The 13,252-nt window shown below is 36.3% G+C and overlaps 1 protein-coding gene across 2 annotated transcripts; it reads right to left on the minus strand.

Annotated features, from left to right (window-relative positions):
• Positions 1-5,093: 5,093 nt before the first annotated feature.
• On the minus strand, positions 5,094-8,815 carry LOC117689714 (retrovirus-related Pol polyprotein from transposon 17.6). 2 transcript variants are annotated; one of them, XM_066084798.1, is made up of 4 exons: positions 8,692-8,815; positions 6,855-8,471; positions 5,919-6,638; positions 5,094-5,462 (listed from the first exon to the last, which is right to left on the minus strand). In XM_066084798.1, exons 2-3 carry the CDS (start codon positions 8,163-8,165, stop codon positions 6,288-6,290), a joined length of 1,662 nt encoding a protein of 553 aa, XP_065940870.1. In that variant the 5' UTR covers positions 8,166-8,471; positions 8,692-8,815; the 3' UTR covers positions 5,094-5,462; positions 5,919-6,287. The 2 variants fall into 2 exon arrangements, with proteins under 2 accessions (XP_065940870.1, XP_065940866.1); XM_066084794.1 differs by having other exon boundaries at positions 5,095-5,462; positions 5,919-8,471.
• Between the last annotated feature and the right edge of the window lie 4,437 nt (positions 8,816-13,252).

Consider the following 13,252-nt stretch of genomic DNA (forward strand, 5'->3'; position numbering starts at 1 on the left):
CAAATTAAAAAGTCTAACGACCATTAACAAACCAGTCTTGTTCAGGTTTAACGCACCTGTATATCAATAATACTTTCCCTATGAAAAAAATCCACACATAGAGAGCAGTGTAATTATTAAGCATTAGTTTTACTATGAATGAGTTATAATAACTACACGGTCTATCATTCTATTTCCCAGTATTTAAGTCGATACAGTCACGAGTCGAGGCCTGCTGAAGGTTAGCTAACCTGGGTTCACCTCAAACCCAGTAAGAGAAGCCAATCTTCATGTTCAAGTGGTCCCATACGTATTGACTCTCAAGTCCAGTGTCATTTCCATCAATCTAAGCTGAACAACTAGAAGTACAACTATTTGAAATTAAAGAATGTTTTCTTGTACTTCTTAATTAGCTGTCACTGAGAGGCAATATCAAACAGCTGCATACTTTAATATGCATCAGCATTTAATCAGCATCATTTGTACGTTTTTAAAACCCTCAAAAGGCCTAGACACGAATTCAGATTTTACAAAAAAATCATTTTTACGTAAAACATGAATTATTGGCACATTTAGAATAATTAAACAACATTTGTAAGTTAGAAGAAATGTTACCAGCAAAATGCAGTAGTCGATTCATTGGCTTTAAAAAAAAAAACCTTGATTATATTTACACCGATGTAATGTAAAGAAATTTCATATCATTTACAAAATAGCATAATGTGACAAACAAGATTAAATGATTAAATGTGTTAAAAAATTAATTGTTATCATCATTAAGGAAAGAGCAAGCTTTAACAGAAATTTACACCAATCCAACAAATATCCAAACAATAACAAGACTCCAGCTCAGTTGACAAAATATAAACTCTGAGCTCTGCATCTAACTACATCTTCGATATTTGATTTTTAATGATGCATCATGAATCTACATTTTATACACATTTACGTTGTAAAATTATATTTCAAAATTACAGGCTCATATCGTATGTTGGTTTCTGTATAAGGCTATCTAAACATTCAAAACCTCCATTTTATGATCTCAGTTATAAGGCCAGAGCTGACAAGAAACTATTACTAACAATTATTACTAAGTAAATGTAACATTATGGGGCTTACCAACAAAAGGAGCCGGCAGCCAATCAGATTCTTCTTTAGTTTCAATTTCAACCAAGTGTGCACATTTTTTCTGGTATTCTACCTAAGGTGCACAAATAAAAATAAATGTTTGTTAAAAATAAAGAAATAAGCTAAATCAACAGAGTAACTCTCAAGATTTGCATTGACCAAAAAAAATAAATATGTAATGGATAAATAACGAGATAGTGTTGAATAGTTTAGAGAAAACAGCCCCCGGAGGGCCGAAGGCCCTCCGAGGAGCTGTTGTCTCTGAACTATTCAACACTATCTCGTTATTTATCTTACTTAAAAAAAAGTCCTCCATTGAACGTCAAGAAGGAATTGACCCATTCATCTATCCAACTTTGCTGTAATACAAAAGCATCTAGCTCATTTATGATTCCAAAAGTACCATACACAATTGCCTAACCAAACACACCTTTTATTCATGGATGAGTGAACAGGTGTGCATGTTAAAGTAAAACAATCCGCTGTACTGAGCAGACTTAATTCAGATGATGAATTTTTTAACCCAAAGTACATTCATTGTATATAGAGATCTACATTATCAGGAAAGACACGGACACCGTTTGAATGATATTTTAGATTGCAAGGAGAAAGGACAACTCAGAAATTAAACGAAAATGAACAGACAATGATTTGTTAAAAATTCTGATAGGAGTATTATAATATGTATGCGATACTATTCCCTATATTGTTAAACCTAATGAAAAGGAGTGATATAGTTCAAGGTTCAAAGAGGAAGTCTAAAAGCGTTAATGGAAGTGATTTATATGTGATCCCAAATCTCTCAAAATTAGGAAAAGGATATTTCTGCTGAAATATCATTCGTGACGTATTAGATATACATTTATGGATGACAATATTTTGTGTTATAAATTTGGATTTATGTTGGAAATACACGTTTAAACATTTTGTCATTTTTATTTGTTTTATGCACTGTTGGATATCCAACAACTTTTGATTGAATAGTGAAAATAAACAATGACTAAATACAATGGGTGACGTCATAGAAGTTTTTTAAGTTAATATAACTAAGCAGTTAACGTTTCCTTTGATGATTTAAAAGAGTAAAGAAGGTCTCAATCATGATAGCGAGCGCAGCTCGCCGGCGTGCAGCGCCGGCGCGAAGCGAGCTCTACCGGCAAGGCGTGTGTGAATAGAAAATTCGGACTATTTGCACATTCATTCAACGGATTTTTTTGGCGTCAGTAAATCGGACCAGTAATGCCTTGTTTTAATCGTCCCAGTAGTTCCCTGTAATTATGGTTTCCCAGTTCACACTCTCACGAGAACAAGATAAAAGACTATGTACATGCATTGTAAATAACACAACGCCAATTTCCATTACTTTTAAGACTAACGGAGTTATCGTCCTTTCACAATGGATTTCTTGCACATTGATCCGACAGAATTTTTCGGAGTCAGTAAATTTCGACCCACAATGCAATTCCTCAATGTCGGCCGATCTCACTAGACTCACTCGGAACTACTCGGGATGTCTCACGCACTCGACATGTATGGAGCGTAGCGGAATCAGCCGAGGATTGCCGATTGCACTAGACTGGATACCATCTCGCGAGAATCAAAGTAAAACTTTTGAGAAACAGATAAATTGTGTAATTTCCAGAACATCATGTTTTTTAAGTAAACAATCAATATTTTTCGCGTAGTTTTTTCTAGTGTGGTTTCAAAGAGACAGACTACACTTGACCGACGTGAACTTTGACGTCACAATAAGGGGAAACAACTCTAAGTAGTTATTGTAAATCTGCTGAATTATAAATACCAAAATCTTGCAGAGCTAACGAATCGAGACATTTCTTCAGAGATAGGAAACAGTTGTAACTTGCTCTCATTTGGATGAATGCTCACATTTATTTTATTCACTGTATTTACGGTAATTTCCAGGAACGTTTTTTTTAAATGGGGCGTGGCAACATCATTCAAAAAATCTTCACAAGCAAAAGGAAAAATAAAATTCTCAAAATCAGGAAAATTCTAATCGGGGTGAGGAATGGGGAGTGCGTGGTATGCCTTTAGCTCTTTAGCTGCTCAAAAGTGTCTTTATTTTCACTACTATTAACGGTATTACATGCTACCGGGGGATCCATTTTCCTTATGTGATCAACAAATTTGTTTATACGTAAATTTCATTTCTTTTTAAACGGGGAGGGGGGATTCTGTGATCAGTCAATTTTTATTTGTTTAAGAAAAATGTCTGCTGCAAGAAAAGAGGAAATATAATGTTAAAACATTATGTTAAAATCTTTATTATTCAACAGCATTTTATCTGAGATAAATTCTATACTGGCGTGCGACCAGTATATAAACAATCTGATCAAAATCATATTCTTGATCCGCTCCGACAAATTCTGATGTCGCTACACTTTTTTCAGCGACTATCAGAATTTCGGAGCGTTATTAAGATCTGATTTTAATCAGATTGGTATATAAATAAATTAAAAATCTTATGAATTATGAATAATAAAAATTTACTGGAAAATTGGTATATTTTTTTTATTCTGCATTCTTCATTTACGTGTACTTTACGTCACTACTTTTATTTTTATTGATTTATCATAATTCATTTTTGATCACCTGCTGCGCTCGCCCCAACGGTCGCACCGTAAAACATATTAAATGAATACTTTACTTGCTAACATTGTAAGTGTACTATTACAATGGTGTTCGCTAATTTTATAACCGCATACCATACCATCGTAACCATGATTAGCATTTGACCTAAAATATTCCTTCCTTTTATAATTTAACTCTTAAAAATCACATATTTAATGTGTATGACACGTATAAAATGTATCTATTCTTTATCTTATTTTGATAATTGTGCTTCACTTTCCTATTTTGCCTGCACATTTACAAGTTGTGTGATCATAAGTGCAATTTTGAAACACATTTTCCCATGATTTTTGTTTGTTTGTTTTGGTGTTGTTGTTGTTTTCTTTTATAATTCTTAACATGCATATTTAGTTTTTATTGGATTGGCTGTTAGTGGTCAGTTTTGAAGCTTCTCTGCGCTTGTGTAGTATTTACCAAAACTGTGTAGAATATAATTGATATTAATTTCATTTTCTTAAACTATCGTTGCATCAATGTATTTTCATATCAACTAAGAGTATCTTAGATTTCTTTTTCTTAAGATTTTCGATGTGTATCATGATGATACTTATTCGTGTATATATATTTTTTGAGCTCATGGAAAAAATGGTATGTCGTTAATACTATGTCGAAAAGATACAATGATGGGTTTTCTTTCATGACGTTGGGCTCTGCATTATTATTTATGTTTTTTGATTCATTCAACTCAAATGTGTTATACAAGTAGTTCAGAATCGAAACTCAAAAGCTATACATCACAAATACATTTGGTATACTAACGTCGAACAAATTGCTACAAATATTGATTGGCATTTTTTTTTAAAATTGGAAATGTATTATACATATTTTTGTTGATTTTGAAACTCCCGGTCACTGCATTATAAGCATAGGAAAAACAAACTAGCTTACTAGCAAAGTTACTGAATCATTTCTGTCGGTCAAGCCCTCCTTCAATCTGATTGAGCTGTTAATTCCCTATACCCCGATAACTGTGCTTATGCCAACGAAAAAAGGAGGAGAACACCAGTTAATTAATACAGACTCAACAAAATATATGCAAGCTCGTTTTTTCGTATACAAGTCGAGGTATGACTTTGGGCTTGGTTACACGGGTACAGTATGTAGATAACATGAACGTTTATAGCTCACGTGGTTATTCCTTTATTAAAATATACAATAATATATTGTTAAATGCCAGGTGTTAATGTTAAATTAAAACGCTCACTGCAATGTACAGTATTAGGTTTTAACATAGCATTTAATATTCTGTAAAGAGGATAATAATCTTTTAGGACGTATTTGCAATTTCTTTAATTCTCCGACCAATAAAAGTAGTTTTAATATGTCACGACAGCCGTCGTGTGTCTAACCAGTCAAGCAATGAAAACAACAATAAGTATTTACAATCTTTATCTATATATAAAATCAATAAATTTACAAATATACACATTCACACACACAAAATATTAACCAAAAAAAATGTTTCTTATATCTGATTCGTCAATGTCCTATGGTGGTAAATTGGACAGCAGTGTCCCTCCAGTGTTCCTCCAATGTGTCCTCCTTCGGTACCACGTCCTAAGATGACGGCTTCCGTCCACCGGCTTCCAGCGTAGAAAGTGAATACTCGAAGGAGGTTACACGGGTGGTAAGATGTTCAATACCGGAACACTGGTGACTATGGCCGAATCATCACTGGGACATTGCTGGAGCCTTGCTGGAACCTTTTAATTATATATAAATAACAATATTTTCAATTAAACGTTTCACTTTCACAATATACTTATTTACCTAATTACCGCAACTGCACGCCATACAATCACACCGAACAATACTCGCTGTGAAAAACCGTTAAGTGTATCAGACCCCTTAACGTATCGAACACAGTCACAGTTAAGCGTATAAGACCTCTTAACATGCAATAAAGTTAAGTGTATAAGACCCCTTAACATCACAAAACAGTCAATGTATGACCAATAACGCCGTATAAGACTACGAAATAGAAACTCACAAATAAACTAGCAAACCACGCTTGTCACACAAACGCACCATAACTCTACGGTAAATAAACAAGTATGTAAAACTTTAACACGAAAATACTATCGAACACGTATAAGAACAGTTACCTAAAGTCTTAAATATTACAAACAAGACTAAAGTATAAGGAAAAACGAACTTACCCCTAATGGAGATGGTTACCGTAAAAAATACACTTAGCTATACATCGTGTTACTTCTGCAGTGCGTGCTAATGGACCCCGGCTCACTGACCAAAACATGGGTATTTATAGCATCATAGTAAACAAATAGAACAGTCCGAGTATAGTCCAATATTGACCAATACCTGAATTGATAAAATTGAGGCACCAAAAAGGATATGAACATAGAATAAAAATCAGAGGTACCCTATAGGAAAATAGTAAGAATGAATAAATCTATTGATTGTGACAATATCTCCCTATCCAAGAAAGTTTTATAGACTTTTGAAAAAAACACAATCAATAAAAAAAAAATGTCAATAAAATATACACAAAATGTACTGTAACATATTTACAGTCTACTAAGACAGTCTGCACCGACGTTCTCAGAACCTTTAATTGCGACGATCCGGAATCTGTATGGTTGCAATAACAATGCCCATCTCATTAAACGAGCATTAGATACCTTGGCGTGGCTTAGATAAACCAGAGGTTGGTGGTCGGTCTCCAGTAGGAACTCTTTTCCATATAAATACCTTTGGAACTTCTGGACCGTCCAGACTATAGCATAACATTCCTTCTCGATCGTAGAGTAGGATAACTGGTGCGACTTCAGCTTCTGACTAGCGTAGAAAACCGGTTTCTTCACTCCATCTTCCTCTTGCAACAACACTGCACCAACACCTGCATCTGACGCATCTGTCTGCAATATAAATGGTTTACTAATATCGGGTAATTTTAACACAGGTGTTACCATGAGTGCGTACTTCAGCGATGTAAATGCATTTTCCTGCTGCTGTCCCCAGATACACTTGTTAGGCTGTCCTTTCCGTGTCAAATCTGTCAGTGGGGCTGCAATAGCTGAAAAGTTAGGTATAAATCTTCTATAGAAACCAACTAGTCCCAAAAATGACCTAACCTGTTTCTTAGTGGTAGGTGGTGAAAACTCCTGAATAGCTGCGACTTTCTCTGGTACTGGAAGAAGTTTCTCCTCTCCTGCTATATGTCCCAAACACTCTAAACTTTGAAACCCAATATAGCACTTACTTGGCTTCGCAGTCAAGTTTGCAGCGCGCAGTCTTTCTAAAAACTCCTCCACAATCTGCAGATGTTCCTGAAATGACTTGGTATATATTATAACATCATCTATAAAGTTGTCAATGAACTGCATACCTTCTAATAGTTTTCTCATTAAACGGCTGAAACTGGCTGACGCGTTGACCAGACCAAACGGCATAACCTTGAACTGAAACAGTCCAAGTGGTGTCTGGAAAGCTGTTATGCACTTTGACGTTTCTTCAAGAGGTAATTGCCAATAACCTTTACAGAGATCAAATTTTGACACGTACTTACTGCCTGCCAACTGCACGAATATATCGTCCGCACACGGAATCGTCTCTGCATCAAACACTGTTATTCTGTTAATTGCTCTAAAATCTATGCAGAATCTATTGGAGCCGTCCTTCTTCTTGACTATAACAATCGGCGATGTATAAGGACTTGTCGATGGTTCGATGATCCCTGTTTCTAGCATTCTCCTGACCTCTTCGCATACAGTTTCACGTGAAGTAAAGGGTAATGGATATGGCTTTGTGCGTACAGGCTTTTCACTTGTCAATCTGATTTCATGTTTCGCTAAAGTAGTCAGTCCTGGAGCATCTGTAAGAACATCAGAATATTTACAAAGCAAAGTTTTAATGTCACGAGTTTCTCTCTCACCAAGTTCATCACTGATGTTGACATTCTCTGGACCTTCCGGATTCAAATGTGACGGAGAGTAATTTAAATCACTGTCATCTGTTGAGCTGTCGTTCTCTACATCGATAACTGCTACTCCTACAATGTCTCTGCTAATATTGTCATCATCCTGTCTATCAACATATCGCTTCAGCATGTTAGCATGGAATGTCTTAAGCTTTCCGTCTATATCAATCTTGTAATCTACACTCCCTACCTTCTGGACTATTATGTAAGGTCCTCTCCACTGCATCAGTAACTTGTTGCTAGCGGTAGGAAGCAACACAAGAACTTTCTCGCCTTTTTTCATGTCTCGCTGTCTCGCCCGTTTGTTGTAGTAGGTGCGATATCTCTGTGACGATCTCTCCAGATTCTCTTTAGCTAACTCACAGGTTGACTGAAGACGATCTTTTAAATCTACAACATATTGATAAGTTGTTTTAATATCAGGATCTGTTACCTCTTTTGTCCATAGCTCACGAAGAATCCGCATTGGACCTCTGACGGTGTGACCATAAACCAATTCAAAAGGTGAAATCCGAGACTTTCTTGGGTGGTGTCACGATAGGCAAACAGCGCTGCAGACAAATATCTGTCCCAGTCCTTAGGGCGCTCAGCACAGAGTCGTCTCAGCATCTGCTTCAGCGTGCCGTTAAAACGCTCGACCAAACCGTTGCACATGGGGTGGTACGGTTTTGTCGTCAGTTGTCGAAATGAAAGTAGACGACTTGTCTCGGCCATCAGCTCCGAAGTAAACTGGCTGCCCATATCAGTTAACATCTCGACAGGTACTCCAAGTCTACAAAAGATTTCAACAAGAGCCTCTGCAACTCTTTCAGCTTCTATACCTTTTAGCGTCACTGCCTGTTGGTATTGTGAAGCAAAGTCTACCAGGGTTAAGATGTACCGGTTCCCTCGGTCCGTTGCTGGTTGAATAGGGCCGACCAGATCTACAGCAACACGTTTAAAAGGTTCATCAATTAATGGCATCTTACCCAAAGGTACTTTTGTAGTCCTACCTTTTGGAGTTGTCCTCTGACAAATGTCGCATGACTGACAAAATCGCCTCACATCTGACTGCACTCCCGGCCAGTAGAATTCTGCTAATACTCTGTCAATCGTTCTGCTAATGCCTAGGTGTCCTGACATCGGAGCTTCGTGTGCGAGGGCTAAGACTTTCGTCCTGAATTTCTTAGGAACAAATAACTGTGTGAGCTTTTTGCCATTTTCAACATTAGACGATTGAAAAGTTCGATATATCATACCTTTCTTTCTTATAAAATGAACTTTGGCGTCCGCATCTGTATCCTTTCCCACTAAACCACGGATCTTTTCCAGAGTAGCATCTTCTTCTTGTTCTCGTAATATGTCGGCTGGACTCGCGCTAGAATCAATAATATCTGGAACACAAATTGGTTTAGTCTTTTTACCTACATGGCGAGCTTGTTGTCTAGTTAACACTGCATTGGCGGTACTTGGACTCCACCTCATATCTGGATCTTTTGGATCTCTTGCGTCTGGAATATTTCCTATGATAACATCGTACAAAGGGTTCTTTAAACACCATGCTTCAACTTCTCCTATAAAGTAAGGTGTATCAATACTCACGCACGCAACTGGTACTTTTATCTTGGATCCATCTGCAAGAACACACTCTCGACACTTACCAGTCAACTGCAAATCACAAATCAAGTCTTTACGAACCACTACACCGTTACAACCCGTGTCTCTTAACACACTAACTGAATGTTCATTTAGTCTACCATCACAAGAAGGCATGTTCTCTAAAGCAGCTGTCACATTGCAAGAAGATGTACTAACTAAATTATCAGTCTTTGGACTCGAGACAGACGTTGTTGTAGTTACGGAAGTAAATGCTGAACATTTACCTGGTGTTTGGTAGGGATGTCCGCTCCGCGAATCTTCTCTAGGTCGTGAACGTTGCTGTGGACACTGGAATGAAGCATGTCCTATCTTGGAACATCTGTAACAGCGTGCCTGTTTTTCTGTTGTTGCTGCATCTTTCGTACTTTTCTGTTCCTTCTGGTCTCTCTGTATATTTGGTGATCCGTTCCTTAGTTCAGTAGTAGACTCTTTCCTGCCAGAATGTACTAACGACAAAATATTAACATGACGGGCCTCTTTATATTGATCAGCTAGCCTACACATTTCATCAATGTCTTTGGGTATACGTTCTTTCAAAAACAATAATAAATCTCTGTTGCACATTGAAAGGAATTGATCCCGAAGCACAAGATCATACAATCCGTCGAAGGTATTAGGCACTCTACCAAGTTCTATCCATCTCTAGAGTCTGCTTCTTCAACTCGTACTCCCTCGCTTCCTTTTCTCGTTCTCTCTCTGCGGCTTGTAACTCCCGATAGTGTGCTTGCTGATCTCGTATGAACTTCTGGAGATCTGATCCCTTGAGTTCCATTTTCTGTCCGTGTTCCGTTAATTCTTGTAACGTTGGTTGGTCCATCTTAATATACTCAAAAATATATCAACTACACAATCAAATGCTAATAAATATTTCAAACAAAAATGTACTTATCCTCTAAACACTCAAAGGAAAAATATAACCATACACAAGGCAACGGTAACCGTTCTCCACCGGGGTTCCATACAATTTCTAGCTACCTTAAATGAAAAAAAAATCATATTAGACACTTCAAAAACTAATTGACAAAAACAAAATGACCATTATTTGCTGACTGATTAGACATAATTATCCCACTTCTGACACCAATTGTCACGACAGCCGTCGTGTGTCTAACCAGTCAAGCAATGAAAACAACAATAAGTATTTACAATCTTTATCTATATATAAAATCAATAAATTTACAAATATACACATTCACACACACACAAAATATTAACAAAAAAAATGTTTCTAATATCTGATTCGTCAATGTCCTATGGTGGTATATTGGACAGCAGTGTCCCTCCAGTGTTCCTCCAATGTGTCCTCCTTCGGTACCACGTCCTAAGATGACGGCTTTCGTCCACCGGCTTCCAGCGTAGTAAGTGAATACTCGAAGGAGGTTACACGGGTGGTAAGATGTTCAATACCGGAACACTGGTGACTATGGCCGAATCATCACTGGGACATTGCTGGAGCCTTGCTGGAACCTTTTAATTATATATAAATAACAATATTTTCAATTAAACGTTTCACTTTCACAATATACTTATTTACCTAATTACCGCAACTGCACGCCATACAATCACACCGAACAATACTCGCTGTGAAAAACCGTTAAGTGTATCAGACCCCTTAACGTATCAAACACAGTCACAGTTAAGCGTATAAGACCTCTTAACATGCAATAAAGTTAAGTGTATAAGACCCCTTAACATCACAAAACAGTCAATGTATGACCAATAACGCCGTATAAGACTACGAAATAGAAACTCACAAATAAACTAGCAAACCACGCTTGTCACACAAACGCACCATAACTCTACGGTAAATAAACAAGTATGTAAAACTTTAACACGAAAATACTATCGAACACGTATAAGAACAGTTACCTAAAGTCTTAAATATTACAAACAAGACTAAAGTATAAGGAAAAACGAACTTACCCCTAATGGAGATGGTTACCGTAAAACATACACTTAGCTATACATCGTGTTACTACTGCAGTGCGTGCTAATGGACCCCGGCTCACTGACCAAAACATGGGTATTTATAGCATCATAGTAAACAAATAGAACAGTCCGAGTATAGTCCAATATTGACCAATACCTGAATTGATAAAATTGAGGCACCAAAAAGGATATGAACATAGAATAAAAATCAGAGGTACCCTATAGGAAAATAGTAAGAATGAATAAATCTATTGATTGTGACATAATATTCCTGGTTTCCGTGGTATTATTGGATAAAAATCATAAACTCCCTCTGGATGGGACACCAGGCCATCGCTGATTAACTTCCAATCTGAGCCGGTATCCAATTCTATCAATGTGGACTAAGACAAAAATACATAAAGTGCCTTGTCTAAGGACACAACCCACATAAAGTGGCAACACCGGGATTTCAACCGTCGACCTTTTCACATTTTTATATACACGATGAAACTCACAAAGTATATAATAAATCATATGGCATGCAAATCGATATAAAATAACACACTAAGTGACCTCCGATACATGTTTTGATAAATAACACAACTCGACCAAATACTCCTATTGATTTAAATATTTGTTACACTTCGTTCACCTGATTAAAGAACGTATTACGCAACCATTTGTTTCGTTATCAATTTTATACACTATAGAAAAAAAATTCCTACTACATATATAAAATTGTATTACATGTAATATATGCAATGGTAAATCACTGCTCACTTTCAGAATAATATTTAATTTAAAAAAAATTACTGTTGTGACAATTGAATTGCGAGAACGTTTCTTTGTATAAACAAAAATAACTGCTTTTTAAATGCCAAATATTCAGAAAATACCCATTAATATGAAAATTGCTATTTATAAACCATATTTATATTTGTCGTGTAAACCAAATTTCTTTTGATGATCAACTAAAGGTGTCCAATCCTCATCAGATATGAAAGCCGAGATAAAGGATACAGGGTGTTAGCCAGCCCCTTGAAAGATATTACCATTATAAGTTAATTATTTAAAATCTCTAATTTTTCCAGGCTAGCTAAGTCTGTTAATGGTCGTGTAGACCCAATTTCTTTTAAGGGTAGACAGAACTTTTTCAGGGCCCAATCCTTACCTATCATATATGTAAGCCAGCCCCTTGAAATATTGTCCCATTATAACTGTGTCATACGAATTTTTTTTTACCAAGCTAGATAAGTCTGTTAATAGTGTCGAATTCCAGTTCATTTTTGAGGGTCGACTGGACTCTCCTGGGGCCCAATCCTTATCAAATATGGAGGCTACAATATGGGAAACAGGGTGCTAGTCGGGCCCTTGAAAAATGTTCTCATTATACATGTACCTGCGTTATACGCAAATAAAAAATAATTTAGGATAAAATCAAATTACTTTAAACCGATTATAAGCGAGAAAACATTAACTTATTTACATCATTAATATTGTCAAAGAATTAACGTTGTGACTTACTTAAAAAACGATTTCAATCTACACAGTAATTATTGTTTTCTTCTTTTTTACACAAAAGAGGTTGTTGAACAACACGCATACAGTATAATAATGATTTAACTAGAATAAATCATGGCGTAGAATGTATTTTCGAATGAAGCTGAATCATTACGATATTTTTTCACAAATGAATGGGTTAAAATGAGAACAGTGTCGGTCATTCCATTCCCCATTTCGATATATGTCGATACAATCCTGAATGTTGGGATATAGTTTGGTGGGATTATTTGGGGACCAGTTGTAGAAGCCGATCGTTGTGTTCGAGTGGTCCCATACGAATTGACCTTCAGTGTCAATGTCATTACCAAAGGTCCAAGCTGAACATATTCGTAAAGCAAACGAATAACAACTGTCTGAAATAGAGAAATGTTTTATATTAATCATTTAATCAAATTATTTGCACTGAAAACAACGCAACCTATTTTAAATGCAAAAACTGAT

Source organism: Magallana gigas, chromosome 1 (assembly GCF_963853765.1).
Source record: "Magallana gigas chromosome 1, xbMagGiga1.1, whole genome shotgun sequence".
In the NCBI taxonomy this organism is placed as follows: domain Eukaryota; kingdom Metazoa; phylum Mollusca; class Bivalvia; order Ostreida; family Ostreidae; genus Magallana; species Magallana gigas.

Excerpts from the sequence above, each read along its gene's own strand:
- LOC117689714 (XM_066084794.1), bottom strand. The coding sequence starts at position 8,165 with ATGCGGATTCTTCGTGAGCTATGGACAAAAGAGGTAACAGATCCTGAT.